Source organism: Brachyhypopomus gauderio, chromosome 18, assembly GCF_052324685.1.
Source record: "Brachyhypopomus gauderio isolate BG-103 chromosome 18, BGAUD_0.2, whole genome shotgun sequence".
NCBI classification, from domain to species: Eukaryota; Metazoa; Chordata; class Actinopteri; order Gymnotiformes; family Hypopomidae; genus Brachyhypopomus; species Brachyhypopomus gauderio.
Window position 1 is genome coordinate 9,456,618 of NC_135228.1, and position 26,977 is coordinate 9,483,594.

General features: G+C 48.6%; 1 protein-coding gene and 1 long non-coding RNA gene across 2 annotated transcripts in view; one reads left to right on the forward strand and one right to left on the reverse strand.

Annotated features, from left to right (window-relative positions):
* The window catches only part of rapgef6 (Rap guanine nucleotide exchange factor (GEF) 6), a 61,359-nt gene that overhangs the window by 22,661 nt on the left and 11,721 nt on the right, over positions 1-26,977 (reverse strand). Inside the window, 11 exon segments of the mRNA XM_076980813.1 lie at positions 66-230; positions 1,272-1,424; positions 2,061-2,219; positions 3,129-3,265; positions 3,691-3,871; positions 4,177-4,308; positions 19,270-19,416; positions 21,621-21,690; positions 25,281-25,364; positions 26,253-26,309; positions 26,807-26,877. Coding sequence (XP_076836928.1) covers positions 66-230; positions 1,272-1,424; positions 2,061-2,219; positions 3,129-3,265; positions 3,691-3,871; positions 4,177-4,308; positions 19,270-19,416; positions 21,621-21,690; positions 25,281-25,364; positions 26,253-26,309; positions 26,807-26,877 — 1,356 coding nt within the window.
* On the forward strand, positions 19,377-26,642 carry LOC143482441 (uncharacterized). The gene is made up of 3 exons (XR_013122222.1): positions 19,377-19,696; positions 20,151-20,540; positions 24,117-26,642. It is a non-coding gene; the product is annotated as an uncharacterized LOC143482441 (long non-coding RNA).

Consider the following 26,977-nt stretch of genomic DNA (forward strand, 5'->3'; position numbering starts at 1 on the left):
ACACAAAAATTTCTCTCTGACACACACACACACACACACACACACTCACACTCTCTCACACTCACCGTGTCTCTGAGGCCGTCTACTTTGAACCACTCGAGTAGTTTTTTGCCTACTTCCATCGGACTGGACAGGAAGGTGCGGTAGGTGAGGAGGAAGTCCTCAATGTATGTTGGATCCACCACTGAAGGCTCCTCCACTAGATGCATGATCAGCCTCTCTGGAGTGCCCTGAATCAAGCCATGCAAACCTCACTGTTTTAACAAAACTCACATTCCATTCACAAACGTAGTTTAACTGCAAAACTACTGACAACGCTGTAAAGAGACTCGCAAGCAACGATTTCAGAACAGTAAACTGATTCTTGATGACCACAGAATTATTTAAAAGACCAAAATATGCTGGACTGCAAAACTGATGTAGATGCCAAAACTGAATCTGGTTTATACCGGTGACACTAATGTGCCACATTCTATATCAAAGGTAGGAGTCAAGAGAAGGCAACACAAAGCCTTCATAATGTTGGCTCACCTACAACAATTACATGGGATCCTGTGGTGAGTGATGAAATAACAAAGAAGGACAGAAGCTGAGAGGTAGTGGGGGAATTTCAGCCCTTGCAGAACTGAGACGATCACAGAGAGAACAATAACATGCAGTTTCACTATTACTGACACTACAGTGTTCTCAAATGTATGGGGAAACAACATATAGTCCCCTTCAGATTCTTTAACAGTGTAAAACACATTTTCAAGGCTCAAGCAGGCTGCCCTATTCCTCAAAAAACTAAACAAAGAACAAAACCATTTAATATTTACTTGTTGAACCGATACATGGCCGTACACAACACAGACTACTTTGACAGCTAATGCAACATGTTGACAGAGAAAATGTGTTGTAACTGATGCAAGTTTTATATTTGTAAAGAAAGTGTCATATGCATATATATGCTCCAGTGAAACTAGTAGGCGAGTAGATAGAGGATCAGAAAGCAAAGCGGTTCAGACAGGTGTGCTCCACAAAGGGCTAGAGCCTAGCAGAAACAAATCTGCATGCGCTCCAGAACGCTGTATAGAAACACTGCATTTGAGTTGTAAAGAGAATTTTGATACAGCATCACATCACAAAGAATCCAAAGAATCCTGCTCGGAGGATGGAATATTCTAGAACACAAAACACTGTGACATGAGGCACTTGGTAAGAGTTCCCAGGTGCTCAGGCCAGTGTCAGTGGGGTGTGCGGGGCCCTTGGGGCCGGTGTAGCCCGCTCACCTTGATGACGATGTGGCCCTTGCGTGTCCCGCTGCGGTCCAGCTCTCGGTGCTCCTTCACCATGACGATCTCGCCGGCCTCCTCCACCTTGTGCGTGTTGCGCTCCACGTGGTTGAGGATGCGCCAGTAGTCCTCCTGGGCGATGCACACGAACTGGTCGACAACGACATGAGGCAGGCGGGTGAGCTTGTGGTAGAGCAGCGCATTGCTGGGCACCACCACGGGGCACTCCAGTAACAGCACGGAGTCGCGGTGGCAGCACATGGGGGCGCTCGTGGAGGAGGAGGAGGAGGATGGGGGGGGGGGGGGGGTCACGCTCCAGGGGGAGGGGGTCGCGCCCTGAGGGAGCAGGGGGCCTGGCGGAGATGCTGGCTGCAGACGACAGCTCCTCGGGCCAGAAGAGTGCCGCGAGAGGAAGTGAACGCGGAGGAACTGGGCAGCTAACTGTGGCCAAGAAGTGACTGCGAAAGTTCTGACGCGAGTGCTAACTTCCGCCTGGCTATATTAGGAACCGTCAACGTGTTTCTGCTTCTGGCAGCCGCAACGTGACCCTCTGCTTTTGGTCCTCTACTGATTAACAGCATTGTCGTCCTTTCTATAAATGAATAATGTACAAGGGGAATCTGTGAGACTGACATGGCGGATGTGCTTGCTTTGGTTTTGTCTAATCGGATCGGTTTAATGTTTGTTGGCGTGCTTTGTCGGCCGGACCGAGGCAACGCGGCTCCTTTAACGCAAATCCGTTTTGGCGGGAGCGCGTACGTGAGCCGTGGCGGCGAGGGGTCTTACCTGGCAGTCATCTCCTCTGGTGCGCAACTCGCCGCTCATGTACTGCTTGTCCAGGGAGGCCGTGATACCAAAGCTGTTCCCCATGCAGAGGCTCTCGGAGCGGCCGTCCGCATGGCCGATCTCCACCGAGCCGTTCAGAATCACGTACCACAGGTCCAGCTGAGAACGACGGCGAAACAAACCCCCAACCCGGTCGTCATCATAGAGTGGGGAGGACAACGGCCCTCACTCCATCACGTCTTACACGTTTTTAAAGTCCTCACGTAATGAAAGCGACCGGGGTAGAGCAACAGTGAAAAATGCAAACTTGCTCTGTGAAAGTGTTCGAGACGCATGCAATAACCACAAAAGTGCTAAAGAAAACACCTCGGAGTGACACCACAGTCAGAATGTCTGTCATGGTATATTTTAAGGCAGGGACACAAAGTCTATACAGACAAAGGCTTTGTGTTACACTCCATGTAGTATGATGCAGCACTTGGTCACCATGTGTCTGTGTGTAAATGTAATAAAATGTCAAATAATTTTTCTTACACTTGCTCACTTTGACTATGCAGTTTCTTATCAGTGAAATGATAAGTTATACTGTTGACCTTCACTCCAGCCCCCCACTACCATCTCTCTCTCTCTCTATCTCTCCCTCTCTCTCTCACACACACACACACACACACACACCTTTATTTACACAGCTCCCACGCTCACAGGGACCACAGAGAGGAGGTGCAACTGATGACAGTTAGCCGCTTTTGTTTAGTGGTCCTAAGTAATCTCTGTTAATAGCACCCGTTTATATATATATGTGTGTGTGTGGGTGTGTGTGTGTGTGTGTGTGTGTGTGTGTGTGTGTGTGTGTGTGTGTGTGTGTGACAAAATGGTATTTCACTATGTTTATATGATAAGAGTATTTAAGGCTTAAGTTATAAGCCAAGCAACTGAAGTGAAATTATGCAAAAAGTGGAATGGGTAGAGTTGGCAGAGAGTTGGGAGAGAGAGATATGAGAGAGAGATGAGAGTTTTGAGTGAGAGAGTTGTGAGAAAGATGTGAAATGTGTTTCATGAGGCACTTACCTCCTGCTTGTCGTGTAGCATGATGGTGCCGGCCTGCTCCACCACCTCAAACACCATGACTGTGCACAACTCTCTCCTCACAGACATGGTCATATTGGCAAAAGCGGGCAGCTGATGCATGAACTCCAGGAGCTGTTCTGTATGTGAAACCAGCAGGGGGACAGAGGAAGGGGTGAAGAGTGGGCAGGAGCAGAGAGGGAGAGAGAGGGAGAGAGAGGGAGAGAGAGAAAGCAACAGAGAGATGGGACAGTGTTTGAGTGATGGAAATTTGTATGGCATCTATTCCCAACACCACCTGCGACTACATCCGCTCTGACATGCAAATGCGGAAATCCTGGTGGTCCAGAATAGGTTCTTCAGAAATGACTGTGACAGTTCTCTAAATGCCTGCAAACCAGAAGGGCTTTAAATAAACCAGAAAATAAATAAATATCAGCAGCAGTGGAGCATGGCTGTTTTCTCTTCACTGTATTCTAATAAGGTCAGCCATTTGATGAGCAATCGATAACAGTAACTATGCATCTTTTAATAGCTGTTGGTGCTGAATGGGAGGAAGGCTGACCGATGTCATCGTCGTTGCGGTCCGCGGGCTCCTTCTCCAGGCACTCACGCACCAGGTCCCTGCCTAGCAGAGGGTCCGAGGCACGCTCAATGTCTTCATCTTCCTCCTCCTCGTCTTCCGAGTCGACAGGGGCCTCTGGCAGCCCGGACAGGTCCACGTCGCCCATCTCACTCTCCGTGGCCTGCGTGAGAATACACACGTGACTGCTGATTACGGGTACATTCATGCACACCTCTGAACTCTTGTTTGGAATGCAGAGAGACACTTCTAAATCCTAAGAATTATATATCAATCTAGTAAACATTAAGTATTAAATTACATTTAATAATAATTTAATTAAATTATTTGCCTTTATGTTTATGCAGACATCCAGGCTGCTGCGATATATGTAGTTTCTTTGCGAAGAAACTGTAGAATATGTGTTCACAGCTGCAAGAAGCATTCTTTGTAATGAAAGAACAAAAGGAAAAAAAAAAGAATTAGTACCTGGTAAATATCTGATAGGCTGCTGCTCCCCGAATCGCTTGCGATGCTGCATCCTGATTGGCTGGGTGGCATATGCATCACCTGCTGATGGGGGTGGTCAGTCAAGTGCATCTTGCTGAGGTCTCCAGGAAGCTTCAGAAACAAAACAAAAAAAAGAGAACAAATGAGGTAAAGTGATAGAAATCTGGCCAACAGGCAAGTGCCCCACCATGTAATAAGAGTTACTTACCATCCTCGTTGTGCCCAATCACATTACAGTTTTATGAGAGCACATGGGTAATCGAAAACCATAACGAGAACAACAGATAGGCAATTAACAACCAAAAATGACCGCAAATGGGGGAAAAATTATAAAAAGACTTATAATAAATAAGATTTATAATAAAACCACTAGTTCCAAACATGACCATATTTCTTGGAGTGTTGAAGGGAAACAGCGTTTTGTGTTTGGCGGGTGACCTGCGAGGGACGCACCCCTCCCTGTGGGAGGAATGACAGTAAATCTGAGGAGCGTGGAGCCGTGATGCATCTCTACTCCCCAGTACTCCCCAGTACTCCCCTGTACTCCCCAGTACTCCCCTGTCCGTCATAGCTCACGCAGGAGTGATGCACAGCTATGACACTGGCCCCATCAAAACGCCAGCCGGGGACTCTGCCAGAGGAGTTAGTGCCAGGCGCTTTACAAACTACCGGGTGGGGGGGGGGGGTTGAGCTGCGGTGCCATTAGCTGCCCTTTAGGTCCAACATTACAACACTCCCATGATACAGCTCAGTCCCAAACGGTCGTATAACGGCCGTTATGAATTATTAGCGTGACAATCAGCAGGCATTGCGCTACATTACTTCAGTGTTGTAATGATGATGTTAGGAAAACAAATCAAAAGTTCATGCCCCGTCAATGTCTGTATACTGCGTGTACCACGAAGCGATGCAGTAAGTCTATGGCTGTGCACTATTAAGCACACGTAGTAAGAGCCCGTTATCAGTACAGAGCAACCAGCAGGACCAGTCAGCCAACGGAGCCCAAGCACGTCTCTGCGCTGCCCCAAAGGCTCATCTCCAGCATGACAACCTGAAGCAGAACTCTACCATGGCCAACATATACCAGGCTGGGCTACAGACAACTTAACACCACCATCTACAGTCTATAGTCTTAGACTGCACGTGCAATACCGAAACGAGTTCAGCGTATGGGCGTTACCACCACCCCAGGCCTACATGAAGCCATGTGACCGCACCTCCCCACCAGCCCACCTTCAACTCCTACCTCGTCCTAGGTGATGCCCCAAAGCCGCAAGCAGAAATCGATCAGCCGAACCCGGGAGGCCTGGCGGTCTGGTGGTGCCGTTCTGCAGTCATGTCACACATACAGAGAGCCTGCGAAATTGCGGGACGGAGCTCGACTTTCACACGGCACGTCAGACGGGAACGTCAGCTTAAGCACATAATGACAGGACAAGGCCCAAAAAGCCCCAACAGCAACGTACTACAATTACAGATAATAATTACGACACAGCCTCGGGTTGTTGGCTTTGGCTTCCAGGGGTTGCACGTAGGAGTATATTAGCTGTAGAGATTACAAGCTTTGCTAAAACACTGCCGCTCCTTCGACAGCACAACGCCAGAAATGGATTCTAAAAATACCATTTACGATGCGTCGTTTTCTTGTGGACCGCGTTTAGAGGGGCGCTTTCTCGTTACCCTCTCGGCTTCAGCGCGTCAGCTGAGGACACTTCACCGGCGACTTCCAAAAGGTATACGGCCTCTCCTATCAAAGCCAAAATGGCAGGCCCAGTAAACTGGCTAGCAGCTGGGTCCTTATGGAAGGCAGTGATGTGCTTCCATGACAGGTGTCTTGCTTTCATCCTGAGAATGAACTTCAGGCATTCTCATGGGCTCGTAATGAAGGCGCTTGAGAGAAGGGAAGACCCCGCTAATTGCTGCTCTCACTGTGTTAATTCACAGTGCAGCGCTTAATTGCCGGCGACCACCCTCTCGGTTACGGGGCTCTCCCACTCACGCCATGAATTAATGATCGCGCCGAGCGATTAAATATAAATGTTCGCTTCCCTTCTGCCACATGAATCTATTGCGTAAACAAGCTCCACATGGACCCGAATCCTGGACCTCATCCTCATGAAAGGAGTACAATTCCTCAAACCGTAGCTTGCGCTCAAAGAAGCAAAGGAACTGCTAGCGTGATGGAGCCCTTGGTAGTCTTTCATCTGCCTCCTCGGTTCCCACAAGCAGGAAAAATGAGTGGCAGCAGTCTTCAGAGCTGCATTCCCTGAGAGGCAGCATGGAAGATCTGCTTAGCGTGCGTTTAGCATGTATTGCTTAGCGTGCGCTGCTCAACGTGCACTGCTAGCGGGCGCTAGCTGGTCAAGTGTGCTCCTCCTTGGCTCTTACAGGCCCAGAATAGAGAGCTTCGACCGTTTGCCACACAGCACAGCAGAACCCTCTTTTACACATGAAAGTGGGTCTGCTGGCCTCTGTCGGACCTGCTGCCTCTGCTGGAACCGCGGCTCCTCTGGACCAGGCCACGCCGCCTTCACGGCTTCCGACTACGAGTTTCTCATCCTCATCTCCTCCTGGGTGCTCCACAAGGCGGAGGGGAGCGCTTTTCACCCGCGTGGAGTCACGGAGATAGAGGCTATTTTTATCAATCCTCATAGTCAGAAATCCTGACTCCATATGAAAGGTTGAGGGGTGGGGGCTTATCTATGGAACAGCAGTAGCGGACTGGAGGGGGAAACTGTTCCCAGTTAGACCTGCAGGGAGAGAGCAGAGCAGATACTGGTCTGCATTATTCATGTTGAACCCCTCAGTGTCATTTACAGAGATATACAAACATTTGCCAGCTTCACGGCTTCCTCTGCACGGCAACCTGGGAGACCGTGACTGAAACGCTCCGTCCATCAGAGTGCTACAGCACGCTGCTCTTCAGTCAACGCCACCCCGTGGAGTTCTTCGTTAATGAAAACGACCCAGTCCAGCGCCCCTTGCACCAGGGCCAGGCTTGGGGCGCACTAAAGCAGGCTACTGACACAAGGGCGGCTTACGGGCAGCCCCAGTGCAGCATGCAGAATTCCCATTACACGAGGCAATTACGCTAATAGCAGTCCAATTAGCATAACTCCTAATCGTTACGTCTACCTTGAACGCTGCTATCTAAACAGGGCAGGATGCGGTGTGAACAGGAAGGCTGTTAAGAATAAATAGTAAAAGGTGAAAAAAAGGCTGTGAAGCTGTGGTCACACAGAAAACACCTTACTCGACCTTTCAACTTAAAAACCAACAGCAGTTGACTGGGACTACATACAAATACATAAGTGATAAGTTGCAAAATACTGAACAGATGGATAGACGGATGGAGGGATGGATAGATTGGTAGACGGATGGCCAGACAGATGGATGGGGACAGGACATAAAGGGTGTTGAAATACAGTTTCACACATTCCCAAAACACAGAATTACAAATCCGGTGTCAGACAGTAAAGAAACAGTGTCAGGAAGTTAAGGGTCTGAATTTCATCAGCCTGTAGATGCAAAATGCAGACATTTTCAGTTCCAAGTCCAACATGAGAGCAACTCCATTCATTTGATATACAGCAGCCGTAACGCACGTTTCAGCAAGGAGCTGTGTGACTTCAGCATCAAAATGGAAGCACGCCAAACTAGTGAATGGAGAGAGAGAGGGTGGAAACACGCCCCCTTCAAGACAACCTAAGCTTGGCCCATTCACAAAAAAAGCCCAAACAAAGGAACCATGGGAGTGGTCTCTGCCAATTACCTGCCAGAAAAGAAGCCAGCGCAAGATGTCAGGCTGGCCAGTGTCAGACGTGGCCTCCTCCCTCGTTGATGGAGATCCGTGGGGAAAGGACTCTCCGAAATTAGCCCCACGGTGCTCAGCTTTGATCAATGAAGGCCGGCGTATGTCGGATCTTAATGGGATTAGAGGAGGACAGGAGCAGCTCAGACTCTTCTACATCCCATTAAACTCTGGCTGAACCTGAGCAAAGCGCATCCCAGAGTATCTTACCCAGCGCACCCCCCCCCCCCCCCCCCAACATAGTGAGACTATCCACCCGGACTCTCTTCATTAAGAGATTCATAAGAGAGATTAGAGCAGGAGATGGGGGCTCTGCTGTAACCCTTAGGCGACTGAGCTGAAGCCAACCGGCAGTAGGGAGGCATAATGAATTGAGTTTAGGATTGAAGTTGACAGGTGTGAAGGCGAAGCAGCAGAGAAATGGAGATGGTGCGACGGAGAGAGAGAGACAGGAAGAGGGAGAACATGGAAAAGGATGAACATGGCCACCCAGTCCAGACAGGGTGCCAGAGGAACTCCCCAGATCACAATATGGAAATGCAATCTGTGCTTGGTAGAAAGTAGTCTAGATCAACTGAAACTTACTGGGGGCAAATTCAGGATTTCCAGACTTTCCACGTCTATAAACCAAGCAGAAGGACCGTTTACAAATCAGGAATGTTACAAAAACATCCCAAAAACACACAACCACGTGCCCCCACGTATTCTTTTACTCACGTGTTGTTACAGTCCTGTGTATCCAAAAACAGGAGATATATCAGAGTCCACGCTAAAGCTGTATTAAGGAGCAGCTGAGAAAAAAGTGAGCTTGTCACCTGGGAAGAACATGACCAAAGACTCACAGGAAATTCACTGTGTACATTCCACAACAGTGAGCAGTTCAGAATGGTTGAGACATAAAGGAAGTGATTTGCTATGCGCACATACACGTTCATCCACTTTCCTTTTTGTCAGAAGTCTTTGAATTTTTTTGGCAATGACAGACCACGTTCTATTAAACCAAGGGCAAAAAACAGCATTAAGAGATGTGACTACATGCAACAGCAGTATTTAGAGATTGCATTCATCATTTTTTCATCAAGAAAAAATAAATAAACGTAGTTAAATGCTAAACTACGAATGAAACCATTTTAAAAATGTAGCCTATTTTTAGATTAAGCCTAAACCAGAGGTGGAAGAGGAGGAGACAGGGCTGTTCAGGATGTTCTCTGGTGTGAATATTCATGAGGTATGGTGAGGGCGTCCTGAAGCAGGCCCCACGACGGGCCACCCCACGACGGCAGAGGCCAATAAGGCAGGACAGGCCAAAACAGACCGTGTTGTTTCCTCTTTCATGAAACACTGTGTGCATTCTTAATGAAAGTGGCTGAAATGGACATACTTGTCCTTCAGTGAAGAGCAGAGTTTTAACGGTCGCTGGTTGTAGAGGTGTTATGTGGGGTGTCGATGGTGTGTAACCATTTCTGACTGTGTGAAGATGACGTGCCCATGTTTATGTTTATATATAGATGTTTAGTCACAGGTTCTGCCTGTGCTGTGGGCACTGAGGGTCTGAGGGGACTTGTGGGGACTGAGGGAGGCGAAACTGAGCGAGAAACAGGATGTGTCAGTTCAGGAAGTACGGTTAGGACAACCTCCGCCATGCTGCCATAGTTGTGAAGAGGCTAAACGCTCGGCCGAGGCGCCGGCCTCTGTGCCCCATGCCCACACTTGCAGATGCTTCCTGTCAGCTCTTTCACAGCCACTATGGGTCATGAGACCAGGTCTGAATAAAGGGGGGGAGGGGGGGGGGGGTGTTGTTTTCAGGGCCCTCCCCTAGGCCCACATATTTGTTTCAGCTCTCCAGATGGCAGCGGTCCCTGAGAGGCACGCAACGTGGTCGACCGGCACACTTTTCGGAAGCAGGGCCCCAGCACGCGCAAGGTCGCCTACTGCCTCGCCCATCCTTCCTCTTCTGGTGGTCCGGACAGGCCCGGGGGAGTTACGCTCCGTCCGTTTGACTCCATGAATGAAAGTGAAGAAGGCCGTTCAAAGCAAACAATGGTGAGGCTTAAACTGCCCGGGGAGGGAAAACGGACCCAATGCATTTTGAATTTATAGACGACAATATATAAGGACCCTTCACCTTCAGCAGACAGGATAATCAATAACACCAAGATAATGGAGACAGCCAGTTATGTGAGAAGCAAGGCTGAAACATTAGCCCCATGGTTGAGGTAGAAGTGAGTAATTAGATGGTGAATTATGGCATTAGGATGATATGGAATGGGTTAGACATAACAAGATCAGTTGCACTGATACTCATTGTATAGTCCGTCACGGGTAATTTAGTATTGACTGCTAATAATTAAGAAAATCTCATATCCTATAGCTTGTGTTTAAAATTGCAGCAGTCTCTTTTTATTATTAGCAAGAAATCATGGGGGAGAGAGCAAAACACAGCGATCAATGCAGTAGGTAACTACTAAAATGTCTAACCAGGAAGGGTTTACAGAGCAGACCTGCTCATAAAGAGATCAGGTCACCAAAGGGTAAGAAAATAAAGGGGGGAGGGTGGGGGGTTCTAATCTTGAATATTTACTGTTTGTTATTAAAGATTTTCATCATAATCAAATCAAAGATAACGTGGCATTTCTTCAAACTTACGTTACCTTCACTGAACACTCCCAGGTCACTTTCAAAGTCTGGTTCTACCATGCCAGTTCCAAAACCAGCAATGTTTGTGCAAACAAAAATAAAGCAATGCATTATTTAACTGCAGCTCTTAACATCTGAACATTGGCCTAACGGAGGCTGAGAGCTTTTAGCTGCCCTGCCCTGGGAGGTTTTGGGTGTCATCTGGACAGAAAGCCGAAGCGATAAGGATCAATATGCTATGCATTAGGCCGCCCCCCCCTCCAACTGTAAAATTATGAATCTTCAAAAGCAAAGCTGGGCTCTGATCGATAAGCCCACAGAAGACGCTTGAGCGCGTCACCTTGAGCTGCTCGTGCTGATGACGAGTGAAGACCTATACGCAGAATCCGAACAAACCAGCACGAGACGGATAGCTGAAAAGGTCGGGTATCGAGCACACCTGGCCAAACGGTACGACTCCGACCTTGTTCGTCAAGAAATGAGGGGCAAGGCCTGACTGGCCAGCACTAAAGCCACATTGTTCCCATACCGGCAGCTGAGCAAATTTAGCGATGATCTGAAGGTGATTTTGAAATCGTAAAAAAAAAAAAAACAACAAAAAAAAAAACCATCTTGATTCATACTTCTTTTTCTTTTTTTTCTTCTTATGGACACATCCTTGAGGCTTTCACTGAGTGTGCACGTCAAAATCTTCTCCGAACGCGGCGGCAAATCTGGTGTGATTCGGATTTGATATTAGGCTTCTCTAAACCAAGCTACATCTGCAGGTAAAAGTGCTTTTCTGGTGGCCTGCAGCTTAATTCCTGCCGAGGCGGAGACAATGGAAAGCACTCAAGCGTCTGACCGTCTGAAAAAACACCCAGCCGGAACACCTGGACTGCCCACACAAGTGCCACCGTCTCTGCTCAGCAATATTACGCAAACAGACATGAGTCCCGACAGCAGTTCAGCGCAAGCTCTGGAGTGGCTTTCACAAGACGCAATAACGATCCGAACGGCCACATGCCTGAGCGTGGACCTCCCCACGCGGGTAAACGTGACTCCGCCCGCTCGTGTGCTGCGGGGATAACTGTGAAAATGGGGCCGCGGGGCCGACTCTGACCGACGGCCTTCCCGAGTTGTACACCATAAATAAGAGGCAAATAGATGCTAATGGCTTTCAGGGCACCATTAACAATGTTGCCAGGAGGTTTGCTGCAGAGCCAAGTTCGAAGATGGCTGGACACCAGGAAATAAATGGAGATCTAAAAGTGCCATGCCACACGCGGGCGCTGGGGAACACGCGCTGAAGACCCATTACTAACCACTGAATTATGCATGAGGGCGGGCCTCCAACTCCCATCACCGACCAATCACAGTGCGGCACATGAGTGAAAGCTCAGATCTCCTGACTAAACAAATACAACACCGTGAGGGAGTGTGCGCGCGTGCACACGGTATCGTCTCATTCATATCAAGCGTTTTTTTAAGCACAAAACCAGATCTGTGACAATGGGAAGGAAAATATATTTTAAACCAATATGAAAACCTCCAAATCTATATCAAACGAACACAACAAATTGCAAAAGGCACAGACACCGAAGTTGATGCATGAATGCAATACATCTCATCCCAGAGGGTTTTCAGCACAAACAACAGCTGAGCGGCCCAACTGCTATTTCAGTATGTAAGGTGTCCACTTCAGTGCTTTGGTGGTCAGTGTCAGCCTTGGAAAGAAAGTCAGGACAGACTGACCCCAGAACTGTTTTCGGACATGCCTTCAACACAGCGTGAACAAGCTGCTGCATCTCTACTGCAGTGTGAGGATGGACTGACAAAGCAATCAATCAATCATAATGTAGAAAAGATAATCGGGGTGGAAAAGAGCCTTATGTTAATACCTATCTGTACAGAACTGATGGATGTTGGTGACTACAATAAGAAGGAGGTTTGTGCCACTTTACATTCTTTATTGTGAATTAGAGTGAAGAACTGGCTTTGAGTTCAGAACAGCAGCTGGAGCACATTCATCTTCTTCATGCTTTAAACAACTTTTAAAACCAAAAGTTGACACAGAATATTTTTTGGTTTTATCCATCCGTCTGATTTTTAATTAATTTATTTATTTTTACAAACAGGCATCCAGCAGTTTTTGTGAATTCTTAACGAGTTCAGATTTCAGGTGAGAATCTGTTGACCTAAGGCCGCTTTAATGATGGCTCTTTGCTGAGGTCTTAGTGATTGGTCTGGGGCACAGACTGCATGTGGTTATGACCTGTAACAGGAAGGACTTGCTATAAACCATCTACTCCTCAGCAACTATGCTGGGAATATGGGCATAAATATGAGACAAATTATTACCAAATATTCAATATTATGTTTACATTAAGATGTAGAAGCCCAAAGTAATACACCATATCACGATGAAATAGGACCATGTTCTTTAAGATTACTATTCAAAAATTTAAATTCATTCAACGATAAAGTATCAATCAATCTGTGAGTTTAGTATTATTATTATTATTTAATTCATTTGACTGCACATCACGTAGTCGTGGTCAATCTTTCCTAATTTAATACACATTAACATGAAATTGAACTTGAAATTGAAATGCAAGATGTGCATCTTGCACTGAATGAACACAAACATTGAAACAGAGTGCACAGTGCATATTGGTTATATTACTGCATGGTTCACACCCAAATCAAACACACAGGCCACTTTCTACATGGTCACTTAGCAGAGCTAGACACAGAAGCATTACGACATCACTTACTTTGGACGACCACGGCTGCAAGCAGTTGGCATAGCAACGGACTAGGAAAGCCATTTCCTAAGATGCGAGGGGAAAGTTTGTCCTTTCACCAGGGAGGGAGGGAAAAGGCAGCGCTGAAACCAGCCGGCTGTTCACCACGTTACACGAGGCTCTTCGCAGGCTGGGCTCTAAAAGAGTGAGCTAAGAGCATATATACTAATATAGATAAATACTTAAAAGATAAATACTTCTGGAGGAACAAAAGAATTTACAAGCTGCGAGAGCCCTCCTGGCGGGGTTCATCGCTCGCCGGCTTCATCCGTTCCCATTGTAATTTGTCACAAAGAAGAAGAAAAAAAAAAAACCGCTTTTCCAAAGCATCGCATCAGCTGCGAAGATCCGAGTTAACAGCAGCCCGCTCAAGTCTCCACGCGAGAAGAGAAACTAATCCTGGCAAATTCAAGTGTCCCTGAATGCAAAGAAAGAAAAGAAAGCGCACGGTGCCAATCTGCTCCCGGCACTGGTGAGGACCGCGAGCTCCGGACTGAGGTCTGGGCTGCAGGAAAGTGGGCCGGCTCCGGCAGCACTCGTGTCCCTTGCAGCCGGAGCTGGTGAGCGGCGCATCAAACTCCGCACTCTGCAGCGCTCGTGTGTCTGCTGGCAATGGTGGGCGGGGGGGGGAGGGGCCGGGGTGTGTGTGTGTTTGTGTGTGTGTGGGGGGGGGGGGGGTGTCTCCAGCGGTGAGGCCCGTCTCCAGCACCCAGCGCGCTTCCCCGACGGCAACAGCGCCTAAGCAGCTCCCCCAGGAGAGACTCCCGTCCGCCGGACGAGGTGCAACATCTAACGGGCGGAGAGGGGAGGGGGGGAGCCTAGCAGGAAAGGAATGACATCACCTGTGAAGGGCGCACGAGGGAGGGAGCTTTGAAGGGAGGACCGGGGTGAGGTGCAGCGTGGGGGGGGTGCATTAGGGCTATTGGCCTTCCGCTCAGTGTTGGGGTGGGGGAAGCAGGGAAGCATCTTTATTGATCGGACCGTATAAAGCCCGGTGTCTTTGGTACGCTTCGCGTGCATAAATAACACAGAAGCATAAATCACTTGCTAACAAAGAGGATCGGGAGAGAGCGCGAGACGCGCGGCTTTAACAGAAAGCTGAAACGCTGGCTGGGTTAATGCATCCTGGTCGCACATAACACAGTCCCTTCCTACACTCTTTGACCAGGACAAAGACGCACTCCTGCAGCAGTGTGGAAACCATGCCGGTGAGCAGGGACTAAATATAGACCTAATCGTTGGCTCTATACCCCCCCCCCCCCCCCCCCCCCCCTCCCAGTTCTCTCGTCTCCTGTTTGTATTCCAGTAGGGACAAAGTGCTCCATTAATGCCTTGCGGGCTCAGGAACGGTCCCGCTGCACGCTGGCCTCCCTCGCTCTCGTCGCCAACACGAGGCATCTGGACGACCCACTCCGAGACGGCTGCTCATGGCTGCGGCTGCAGGATCTCTGCACTTCTGCCGGACCGGCAACGTGGACTCAATCCTGTGCTTGCCTCGCCTCTGATGCAAAAAAAAAGGAAAAAAAAAGGAAAAAAGAAAAAAAAAGAAAAAAAAAAAAGATGACATCATCTTTTACTGAGGCAGCCAATGGCGGCGCAGCACTTGGAGCTTCACGCGGACGGCGGTGGTAGCGGAGACACGGAGCGCAGGGCGTCTCGGGGAGAGGGAGGACGAGGAAGCACACGTCCCTCTTTGCTGGAGGATTCCCCACTTCCCAGTTAAAAGGACAGAGGGAGAGGTGCAGTCTGCAGTGGAGGAGGGTTGCTTTTTGTCATCTTTTATTTAGGGAGCGCGGGGGGGGGGGGGGGGGGGGGAGCAGGCCTGAGGCAAGGGGGGTGTGGGATGTGGAGGGGGGGGGGGTGCTCTGGCACGTGCCAGTTCAATTCAGCATCGTGTCCAATTCAATTCCAAGTTCAAGCCCATCTGTTTAGAGGGGTAAAAAAATAAAATAAAAAAACCGGCCAACAAAAACTGTTACTGGCTATTTCATGAATGTCGGCAAATTCCCACAACTGGTTAAGATGAATTTGAATGTCCCACAGCACAGACTATGATCGGCGATTAAGCCACGCCCACTGTGTTATTTGCCGTCCAATTTCATGCAAAACTACAGCCTCAAGTGCAGCGTGCAAGCAGACGACAGACAGGATGTGCATCCTGTGTCTGTTGTCATTTCAGGTTTACACGTAATGTCCGCTCACGTAGCTGCAAACCTCCGTCCTGGCTCAGACGTGGCCGGCGAACCGGAGCAGCGAGATGGCGCGTGGGGAAGGAAGCAATCCGCCACTGATGGCTACGCTGATTAATGCAGCGGCGATGGTGACTAATGAGAGCACAATGCAGGAGACACGAGTAGCCCTGGGGAGACGGCTGGAGCAGACTGGGGGGGTGGGGCGTCCCTGGGGTCCCGTCGTCCCCTCAGCATGGAGGGGAGTGACGGTGACGAGACGGGAGTGGGGGGGTTGAGGTTGAGGAGGTTGGGGGAGGTGGGTCCTAGTCACTCCCCATGCCGCAGCCCACCGAGCTCGCAACAATAACCCCAGGCTCGGCGAGGCACGTGGGGCAGCTGCTAACGGCTAATCAATCTCTCAATGCTAATTAAGAACGTGGTGGGGACAGCTCCTCCGGCAAAAAATCCTAACTAAGCAAATTACTCGATTTGTTAAAGGTTTTACTGCTCCCCCAACGGCATGCCCTTCCCTCCGTTAGGTGAAAGCAGCCGGGACACTACTTACAATATAACAAGCCTTTTGGATTGTGATTTTCAAACCAACACTTTTTAGCACATGACAGCAATACATTTTTTCTGCAGAGGAGTGTAACAAATGGTGTTTATTGCTGCGGGCCAGGATCCAATTCCCCCCCCCCACCCCCCCCCCCAGTTTTGTTGGCTTAAACTCACTTTTCCTGCTACGAAATAGGAAGATCTAAAAAACGGGGGAAGCAACAGCAGTCCTGCAGGGCTCTGGATTACGCACATGGCTCAGCTTCAACCCGTCCTGCTGCTGCAGGAATTCCTGCCATTTTCCTGAGCCCCACACGCCCACATCCTCGGGGTCAAGGGGGCAGGTGGGCCGTTTCGGAACCTCGAGGGGCGTGGCGGCCCTAGAGGAGTGGGCGGTACCCGAGCGCCACCTGCTCGTTCGGCGCTCCCAGACGAGGGTGCTGGTAAAGCGGGCTGCTTGTCAGGGTGGTTGGGATGCCTGGCTGTAAGTGGGATGAGAATATGAGCTGTCCCCAGAGGTCTGGGAGGGGAGGGGGAGGAGGGGCCATAGAGGCCATCATCTTGGCTACTGTGATGTAATGCCCTAAAATTAGCCTTCCAGCGGTGCAGCTAGCAGCAGCCGGAGGCGCGGCATGCTGGGATGGAGCTGGTGGGGCCCACCGGCCCTTCGCATACGGGCCGACATGACTCGTTAATGTCCGTTACACTTCACCGAAGGGTTTTAGAATTCAGCTGCACTTACAGGCCTGAGCCGAGCAGCCGAGTCCCGAGAAGCACAGTGAAAGGAAAAGGATGACAATCATTAAATATCAGTTAGGTGGGAGGAGACACAGCATGAAGAAGCCCCTCCCACGCCAGCTCCACGAAGGGCTTCGGAACGACGACGGGCCGAAGGGCTTCGGAACGACGACGGTGAAATTCACCCACGTGTCGTAACCACGGGCTCACTGGGAAGAATGCTTTATTGTGGAGCAGGGATGCGCTTAATGAGATCGTTGGTCTTCAGCTTTGATGAGCCCCCAATCAAAAGTGTGTGAGTGTCATAGAGAATGGAAGCACCTGTTTGCTCTGCCTTCAACATGTAATCTATACAGTTAGACACCTAATCTCAAGACCCAATCTATAGAGTGCAATCGTGTACGAGAAACCTTAAAGCTAAGAATGACGGCATAATGAGGTCATGGGAGACTTACGACTTATGAGTCAGAACTGTTTCATAACCTTCATAAGATGAATGTGTAAAGACTGAGGTGAATCACAGGTGAGCTCAAAAATGATCAGAGTAAACTAATAGCGGACCACTACAACTACTGTACCGTGAACTGGACCATAAACCGGACCGTTATTTGAAGATAAACCCAGCATTGATCAAAAGAGACTCTCCACATGTTTCTAATTTTTCATCTTCCAGAACCTCTGTGGTTTTCTATTGGATGTTGCTGGAGACTACTGAAAACAATGTGGATGTTGCTTCTGTTTGACACCATTTCTCTAACATCTAGTCATATCATATGATAACATCACATTATGTATCCATGTTACAGCAAAGGCATCTCATGGGTTCTTAAGGCCACCAGCCCAGACGTCTTGCGCGATTTCAGGAAGCACGCCACCACAAACCCTCTTCCGGCCTATAGCACTTTCTGTCTCCCTCACACAAAAAAACACTTCAAACTGTTTCTTCAAACCATTGCACAACAACAACTGGTAGAAAGACTACAAACTGGCTGAGCCAATCACGATCAAGGGGGAAATCAACCTTGTTCCATCCAGAAAGTAAATATACAATAAAATATTATTGTAAATGTTCACGGGTGACAGAAGACATTTAAAAAGGGTAAATGTGTTTTTAAAAATGTTGCGCATATCCTCCTGAGACGAAACTGTCGACAACTACAACAGTGAACCACAGAATAAGTCGTTACACCTAATCTCATCTGAAAGCTGGAGGTGCTCATCAAATATATACCAGCAACAAATTTTTGTCATCGTCGTTTTAAGCACAGCAAAACTGACAGTGTAATGCCATTTCTATTATTACTTAACCCTGCTTGTACATATAAATGCAGTGCATGTAGCAGACGGATGAAACATTTAAAGTTCAGTGTGACATTTATGTTCATGCTGAAGGAGAGCAGGAGTTCCCTGATATTCTGCACACAGTCATGTGTGAATCCCCTGCATGGTGAAACCCTAACCGTGATCTAGGGCCACGTAGAGTAAAAACCATGATCACCACCTGGGCTGCGCAAGCTGATCAATGGTATGCCGCATGAAAGCAGAGATAAAGCCATTTCTCCAGGATTAACAGATTATTGAGCAATTAGGAACTGTCTGATTATAATCTATGACAGCAATTGCAATCGACCTGCCTGTTTGTATCCTGGAGGTTACGGTGAGGGCGGAGCACTATGGTGTAATGGTGAGAGAGAAGCGCTCATTAAAGACAACGTTAATGGAGCGAAACGTTCACAGGTGCGCCGTGCGCACACGTCTTGTTCCGTCCACGCTACCCACAGCAGACGTGGTATCACACGGCGTGAGCCTCTCGGGCACCAGGCCGCCCTACGGAGGGGGGGGGGGGGGGGGGGGGGGCAGGCTAACAGCGTGGCATGGCCCGGCCACAGTGGAGCGTGGCTGGGGGAGATTACTCAGAGCTGTAACTGAAACGCTCAAAATGGATGTTATCAGCAGGCAGGAACTTTCCATCGCCACTGGAAGAAGCATACTGTACCCCACACTGCTGTGCGGCTCAAGCAGCTATCCAAAAACGTGAGACAATAAGCCCTTGAATGACTGAATATTGCTCAAACATTAATCATGGTCATGAATAAGTCAGTAAATCATTGTGAAAGCACCTGTACAATAGGTTATCTCAGAAAACTTTTTGAAAACATTCTCAAGGAATGTGCAACAAGGAAAAAGCTAAACAATACTTCTTCCTCATCCTTTAAAGTCTTTCTGCACAGCGCCAATGCTCCGTTAATGTAGTGCCATGTCAACCTCAACATTTAGACACAGTCGACATTTACCTTCCTCTTCTCGTACCTCACTTTAACCAACCCAAAGCCTTGGCAACAAGCAGCTGAGTAGCGGGTGAAGCGAGACTCACGGTGGGCTCGGCGCCGAGCGGCTCCTGGACGTCCGTGACCAGCACGCGCTCCCCTCGGTGGTTGACCCGGCAGAAGCGGCGGCGTGAGCTGCGTCGTGACCCATCCCTCCCCAGCACGCCGTCCTCGCAGTCGCTGGCGTTCTCCACCTGCGGGGCGACAGCGTCAGAGGGGGTCCGCGGCTGCTCCGGCTCCGACGTCCAGCTCTTCCACAGAGCCGAGAGCCGGTGCAAGCGCAGCAAGTCCATTGGGGCGGGTGTGTCCCCCCTGACACCGGTAACAGAACTGGACTGAGCGCAAGGAGACTCTAGGACTCCGGGGCAGGCACCACCGACAGGGCGGCCAGCCGACAGAGAGGCATTTTCTTTTTTGAGAGGCGCAGCGAGACAACAGACCTTAGACTGAGGCCACGGCTTCCTGCAGGAAACTGTAAGTACGCAAATATTCTCTCTCGAAATAAAAAAAGCTGAGAAACAGATTTTTAAAAACAGGGTCTTCAGGATAGCAATATTTGCCAAAAAATCATTTGCTCTTTTATTCGATTTTGTTAACAAAATTTTTAAAGGCCTTTAAATGTGTTGATTCATGGTAGGTGAGTTATATTGTCACAAGTATCACAAAGAGTGGCTTCTATAATTGAGGCTCTATTATTGAGGGTTGATAATTTATTCAATTATGCAACTTCAAATCAAATTGATTGAGCAAGTGAAGGTGGCTATGACCACAGCAGAAAATCATACAGAAGCTGAATAAAGAATGAAAAGTAATGAAAATCTGGGTGTGGGGCAGGGTTCACCGCTGACCCCCCCAAACATCTCTTCCTGAACCACTAAACAAACCCTGCCAAACGTTTACCACTCCCTCTTCTTTTTACTGTTCACAGCTGGCAAATACTTGCTACTATTGTCTCAGCCTGAAGAAGCTTGTAAATACCGGATTACGTGCCTGGACGGACCACACAGCACAGAATTACCCCTCCGGCGGCCTGGCCACGCCGTGATTTGCATTTGTGAGAAGGGGAGTAGGACCCATGTTGGGCGAAAGGGCCTGTTGTACCCCCGTCACTCATGGTGACCATGGTGGCAGATGCGTGTAAAGGGCAGCGTGTGGGTCAAGATGGAGAGGAAGGAAGTCCTGTTTGAGGAACTGTCATATCGGAGCGGCCCAGTCATCCATCAGGGTGGGACGTGCAATCAGGGACGGGACGGTGGAGCACCAGCTGCCTTCTCATTCGGCCATCCATCAGCACACAAGTGTCTCGGCTACAAACATGGTGCGTGGATGGAGGATGGAGCGGGAAAGGGGGAGGCGAGATCAGTTGGGGGGGGGGGGGGGGGGGGGCACACATATATCTGTGTGCATTGCCACAAACAGGCAAAGCCAGCAAAAGGAAAATCTCTTGTAATTTTACAAGAGACGGCAAGGCGACACCGTGAGGTCATCACAGATCAGCAGATTTACGGATTTTGCTCTGTTCATTTCCTGCAGAGCAGCCAACACAGGATGGCAGATACGACTAGGGTTGCTTAGGGCGATTTTTATTCTTTAAAAGGTGCTACGAAGAGCAGCTGCGCTCTCGTAAGAGGGGTGGTGTCCCGATGGGCTTTAATGGACCTCGCTGGTCGGGATGCGATGGGGAGGGGAGGCTGATGGCTCCCTTCGGTGTAGTGCCACTGGACTGAGGTGGACAACACGGCGGCGAGCGCTGGGTGAGGAGCAGGACCGCTGGAGAGTTCTGTTAGAATCAGTGATCAGCGATGGCCGGTTTGGGTCAGACCAGTTCAGTCTGCCACTGGCAGCACAGTTACTAATACTTTACAGTGCGAAGGCCAACCATGGATGTTACGGCACCCCTTCAGTACCTGGTCCAAATGAGTCCCCAGGTCTGGTGTGTTTAGACAGGTATCGCACATATTTTAAAGGGCACGCATATCTGACCTGTGGAATTGCTGCGTTCCTGACTGAAGGAATGCTGGTCTGGTGTGCTCTCAAGGCAAGGGGACTCTCCGTCGCCATGGGGCCCGCATCTGACGATGGCCACAGGCCCCCCGGCCCGTGCTAGGGGCAGGTGCCTGCACACCACCATCCCCTCAGTGGCTCTCTCTCTCTCCCAGATGGGCAGCTCTAAAGCAACATGCCATTTTCGCTGGTATGCGGCTGGGCTTCTCAAAGCCTGTCCCACTGAATTCGTGTCAACAAAGCAGCTGTATCTGTACTTTTTGGAGATGGCTATCTGAGGAATGCACCCAGGCCCTTCTCCCCTGCACCCTACAAACAACACGTTTTGCTGCATTTTTTTTGCAGGTGTACACATCTTACGATCTCTGGAGCAAAATGAGAAGGTTTTACTCACCACAATCATTTCTGACGGCTGCAGAACGATGCATTCACAGCCTCTTCTCCCGCCCCGCTGCTGACCAAAACTGTGAGGAGAGGGAGAGAGAGAGAGAGAGAGAGAGAGAGAGAGAGAGAGAGAGAGAGAGAGAGAGAGAGAGAGAGAGAGAGAGAGAGAGAGAGAGAGAACATGTAGTACTCAAGCCAACATCACCCTTTCACATGAAACACACAGAGAACCTGCCTTGAACCAGGTCCTGTTTATTCGTAGGACGTCAAACATAACTGCTCATGTTTAACAACAGGACTAGAAAAGACTATCGTAGCATCAAAGTGGCTGGACACCTGGCTTTAATATTTGAATGAAAAGTAACGCAGGTTGAGGAGGTTCCAGACAGAGAAGCTTATGGGTTCCAGTGCACCTAAACTGGAACAGTCAGTTAGCATGTGGTCAGCAGTAACGCACGTCGACGAGAGAAGTGAAAGTCATGTGACTGGGCGTGACGTAAACTGGTCCTGACGTAAACACAATTTGGTTTTTAAATCTCAACTGCGCTTTGATTTCCTTCTTGCTCACGCTGCGATTCCCAGTACGGTTCGGCTATGCGCAGCAGGGGCGATCGGATTGGGCCCAGAAAATCCCCATTCAAATGAATCCCTTAGATGCAAGGGCTCAGTACCCAGGAACAGTGGGTGTGGAGCTGCGAGGGCTCGAGGTCACACAGGGCTGATACCAGCCAGGCTTCTGCATTAGAGCGCCAAGCCTCATTGAACAAGGTCACCATTGTCATCGCGTCTGGGGCGCCGTCGGCTGCTGAGGGCGCTTTAAGGCTCCAGTGCGCTTTCCTGACCCAGATGCTGATCTGAAAGCGGAGAAGTTTCCACAACAAATGGCCAGCTCATTGGAACCCGGGCCGAACGGCGCCGCGTGCTGACGACACCTCGGGCACTCTTGCCTCGACCTCACTTCACACCCTCGGGGGGAAGCCAACGATGGAATGCCAGGGGGGAACGTGTTTAATGACGGTGGCAGTGAAGAGTCTCGCGGGGTGAGGATTAGCACGAGGCCGAATGTCGGTCTCCTCTTTGGGGTTCAGGCGAACATGTTGGCGCACGCCTGTCCTAGTTCTGTTCAGCGGTTCTGGTTAAGAGGTCGTCTGGGAGGTCAACCTTGCTCAGACACCTCCATCCTTCACTCAGACTGGGCCTGAAACCGGGCCTGCCTGCCTGCCTGCCAGCCAAGGTGGGAGTGCTGAGTGATGTCTGCAAGCCTTCCCAGCTAGTGAGCCCCAAGCCCTCTCACGCCCCATGCCCTCTCTAGCTCTCTGGGTGCGGTGATGGCCTGGATATCAATGGATGTGCTGTTAAGGGGAAGAGCAGAGTACTTCTGTCACAGAGGGACTACAAGGATGAGGGCTGGTAACCTAACAGAAGAACCCTAATCATGCTGAGCGTAGTCCCTATAGAGTGCTTTATTATATTCACACATTCTGAACATTCAGTATGCCATGTCTTGTGTTAATACAGCTAAATACTGAATAGAATACTGAATGTCCAGAAAGTACGTGACAGAAACCTGGTCCGCACCCAAGTTGCTAAGAAGACTTCCTTCAGAAAATGACGACCAAGTTAAACCTGGCCATAATAGGGTAAACACAAGAACAGCAGAAGTGAAACAACTGGACCAAAGTTCCTCAAGTGAATATCACTAAGGCCTCATTGTGGTAATCACGTTGGACAGCCCTGGAATTTTTGGACATCCTTTTATTTTAATGTGTCCATGGCAACACAGACTGCTGACACTAGAAAAAACTAAATAGAACACAAACCCAAGGGGGTTTCGTGGTGAGCGGAGCAGACACGTTTGTGTCATACCTCAGATACACCCTGACCAGCCGCTGTGCTGCAGAAATGAGACGTGCTCCACTTTACTCTGAAACCCTAACATGAGGGTTATTATTACTACTTATTATTATTTACACTTATAAAGTGCCTTTTTAAATTCCCAAGCATGCTTTACAACCAACGCTTTTAGATCCGGTAAATACACACTGGTCATGTACGTAGATTACATTCATACAAATCAAATGAAAGCCCATCACACGACACCCTCATGTTGACACTCGTGAAGTCTACCACAGAACACATCCTTAATATATGAAACTGCCTGAACAGGGACTTAAGAAAGTCACTTTAAATGATCATATGAGCAGTTCAAAGACAGAAGAAACGAACACAGGAAGACAGCTGTGGTTTCAGCAGTCAAAACACAGCACAGCGAACACAGGAGAGGAGCAAACAAGGCATTCATTACTCACAGTTTAGTTTAGTGAGTCGACCTCTGCCAACAGGTGTACTGAAAGAGTGAAGCTGAATGTTCTTAAACTGTAATCCTTTTGGCAAGGCATGAGGTCCTTAGTAGTAACGTCTGTTCATTCAAAAGTAACACAAACACCTGTGCTGAAACTCCTTTCTTTTTTTTTCTTTCTTTCTTTTTTTTTTTTTAATCATCAAGTGAAAACTATGTCACCCGACCGGCTTCGAGGCATCCAGGAACATCCAAAACGTCTGTGCCTTCACATGACACAGTTTCAGCAGATCAAAACCCACGAACGAGACATCAATCAAAGAGGAGAAGGCATTCCAGAAAACCTTCCAGAAAACTCTTGAGTGGGGATCCAAACAAAACAGAGACAAAACAAGTCAGAACTTCACTACCGCTGTGCGGGATCCTGAATGGGGGGGGGGACGGGACGGGACTGCCCCACGCTGAACTTCCCAGCCTTCCTCTCGTCCTGCCTGGATGTCCCAGCCTTTCTTGTGTTCTGAGTCACACAGTTCCTGTGAATTCAGCAGAGCTCGAGGACTACAGTGGTAACGTGCTAATTTCCTGCCTGGGCGTGTGTGCTCGTGGGCAGCGGCTGCATAGGGAACACATGGCTAAGTAACTGTTCAATCAGGAGTTCCGCATTCCATGCCACCCCCGACACCCCCCCCGACCTCGAGCAGGGGACGCACACCGAGAGGGTTTCCCACTTCAAGCACAGGGGCTGGCCTGACTTCTTTTTTGCCCTTGTAGGAAACCACTGTAAAGTGGAACTGAGCTGTTGTCCCTCAATGGACTTATTGTTATTCTAGTTGGCAACAGCAAAGCCAACATGCACATATTCAGTCTTTATATATGCATATATTTAACATTTCACCCACTTGATGGATTTGCACAAGATTACTAGATTTTATTACTTCAAATTCATATCAAAGACCACACAGCTAACTATGAAGATGTGTTTGTTATGCTAATCTGAGCACGAGTCTGATGAAGATGACGAGAAGTAATAAAGTTCAAACCTGCTGGAGTGTCTGAGCCTCCTCAGACATCTGCATTTAATAAAACAACACGCCTGTCATGACTGGCTGCAAGCTTTACGAGGTGTCATGTAACTACAAAAGAATCAAACGGCTATTGGTGTGACCATGAGACACTTCTCCTACACCCATGTTTCAGTCTCTCACATTCACTTGTGTTGTGACAAGACAACATACCATCGAGTAGACCCAACCGGCGTCTGCTACGTTGTAACAAATCAAACACAAATACAAAGTATTTGACAATGCAATACAATAATGTGTAATTCACATTCCACCCCACCCCCCACAAGTAATTTGAAGTGGTACATACCAACACCGTGCCAAGAACATATGATCCTTTACTAAGACAGATCCGGAAAGCAGGATATACCAGCACATGGCGATGCTATCGGGGCTGTAGAAGAGACACAGGACAAGATGCAAACTTGGCTTATGCTAAAACTGCTGGTTAGACATGCTATTCATTTTGCTGGAAAATAAATATGTCTCTCTAGTGGGCGTTAGGACTCGACTTTTCTGAAGCCCCCCATCTCTAAATGGATTTCTCGTGAGTTTCATGCCACGTACAGTGGACCCTTGTCAGTCTCAGTGAAAGAGAGCAAACCACTCAGCCCACTCTTCTGAATGAGGACTCTCTAAAAGCATGAGCAGCCGTAATTAGAAATTAGCACAGGCCTTGGCTAAGAGCAGCAGCAATAAACCAGCTGGTAACGGGCTGGGTGCTTCTTGCTCTAACTAAATGTATTATTAGTTTTATGGGAGCCTGAGGTGAACGTAATTAACTGCAGTGGCTGTTTTCTGGAGGGATCCTAATCATTTCAATATTTCTTTAAATACTCTTGAGGAGAGACCACATGAAATGTTTCTGATATCTCCGGGAAGAGAGACTGCTCCGAGTCTAACCGGACCTAGGACAGTCGTTCCTCGCTCACTTACACCTAGTACGTTTTTTATCAAATACCTCACATCATTCAAATTCAACAGGACCAATAAAACCAACAACGCGGTGCATTGTTATTAATCTTTCTGAGTAATGAACAGTGTGCTGCAGGCACAGAAGAGTTATTAATCTACCGCACTGGCCGGAAAACTCGTACATTATCGCACATTACTATTCTTTGACATTAATCCATTTGCTTGTGTGTGTGATTAATCTCCTGGCTACAGTTAGAAAGTTTGTTATGACAAATGCAATAATGGAGGTTGTTCTGCTAGGGTAAGCACTTCAGCGAGGCGACGGTTTGCATATCAGAGGCCTCGCTTTGCTTCCTGGTGTACTTACTAAAACAGGACGTGGTGAGCATCGCAGCGCTCGTACCTGGCTGTTCTGGACATGGACCTGAAAGCACAGCAATGTGGTGTTTGTAATCAGGGGCTGGTGAAGTGGCCCAAAAGCAACAGGTTAGCCACCGTTTCTGTGAGCGATAATGTGACGGACGACTACATGTGCGCAGCGTCTCTGAGCACTTCTCCCACTAACCAGAGGTGGTGCCGTTTTTTTTGCGGACAGGTCTCTTGATATATATTATATAAAATATGTTGCACTTTTGGTACACAAAGTACCAGTATGTAATTTTTTTATGAACATGTATGTACCACAATGCTGTTACTCCATTCCTTAATATACGACAGACATGTCATGGAACCTGTTCCACCAACTTAACTAAAGTTAATGTCGAACTGAATAAATCAACTTTTGAAGTAACGGCAGAAAATGTTTTAACAATATGTACATATTTTTGTACAGACAGTGAGTCAGTAATCTTGCAAGGCTACAGGTGCTTAACAGATGCTAGCTGTTGAATGAACACAGCATAAAGAGAGTGTAACACTCACCTGAGTTGATGGTCCCTGAGGTGAGACAGGACATCCATGTGGTAGAGGTGACAGTAAATGTTGTTCAGGTCCTGATCAAAGCACAGAAGCACCATGTGTAAGAAAAGACGCTTCAACACTGAAAGCTGTGTATGGTCATCGATTAAGTGCTTTGTAAAATAACACCAACAC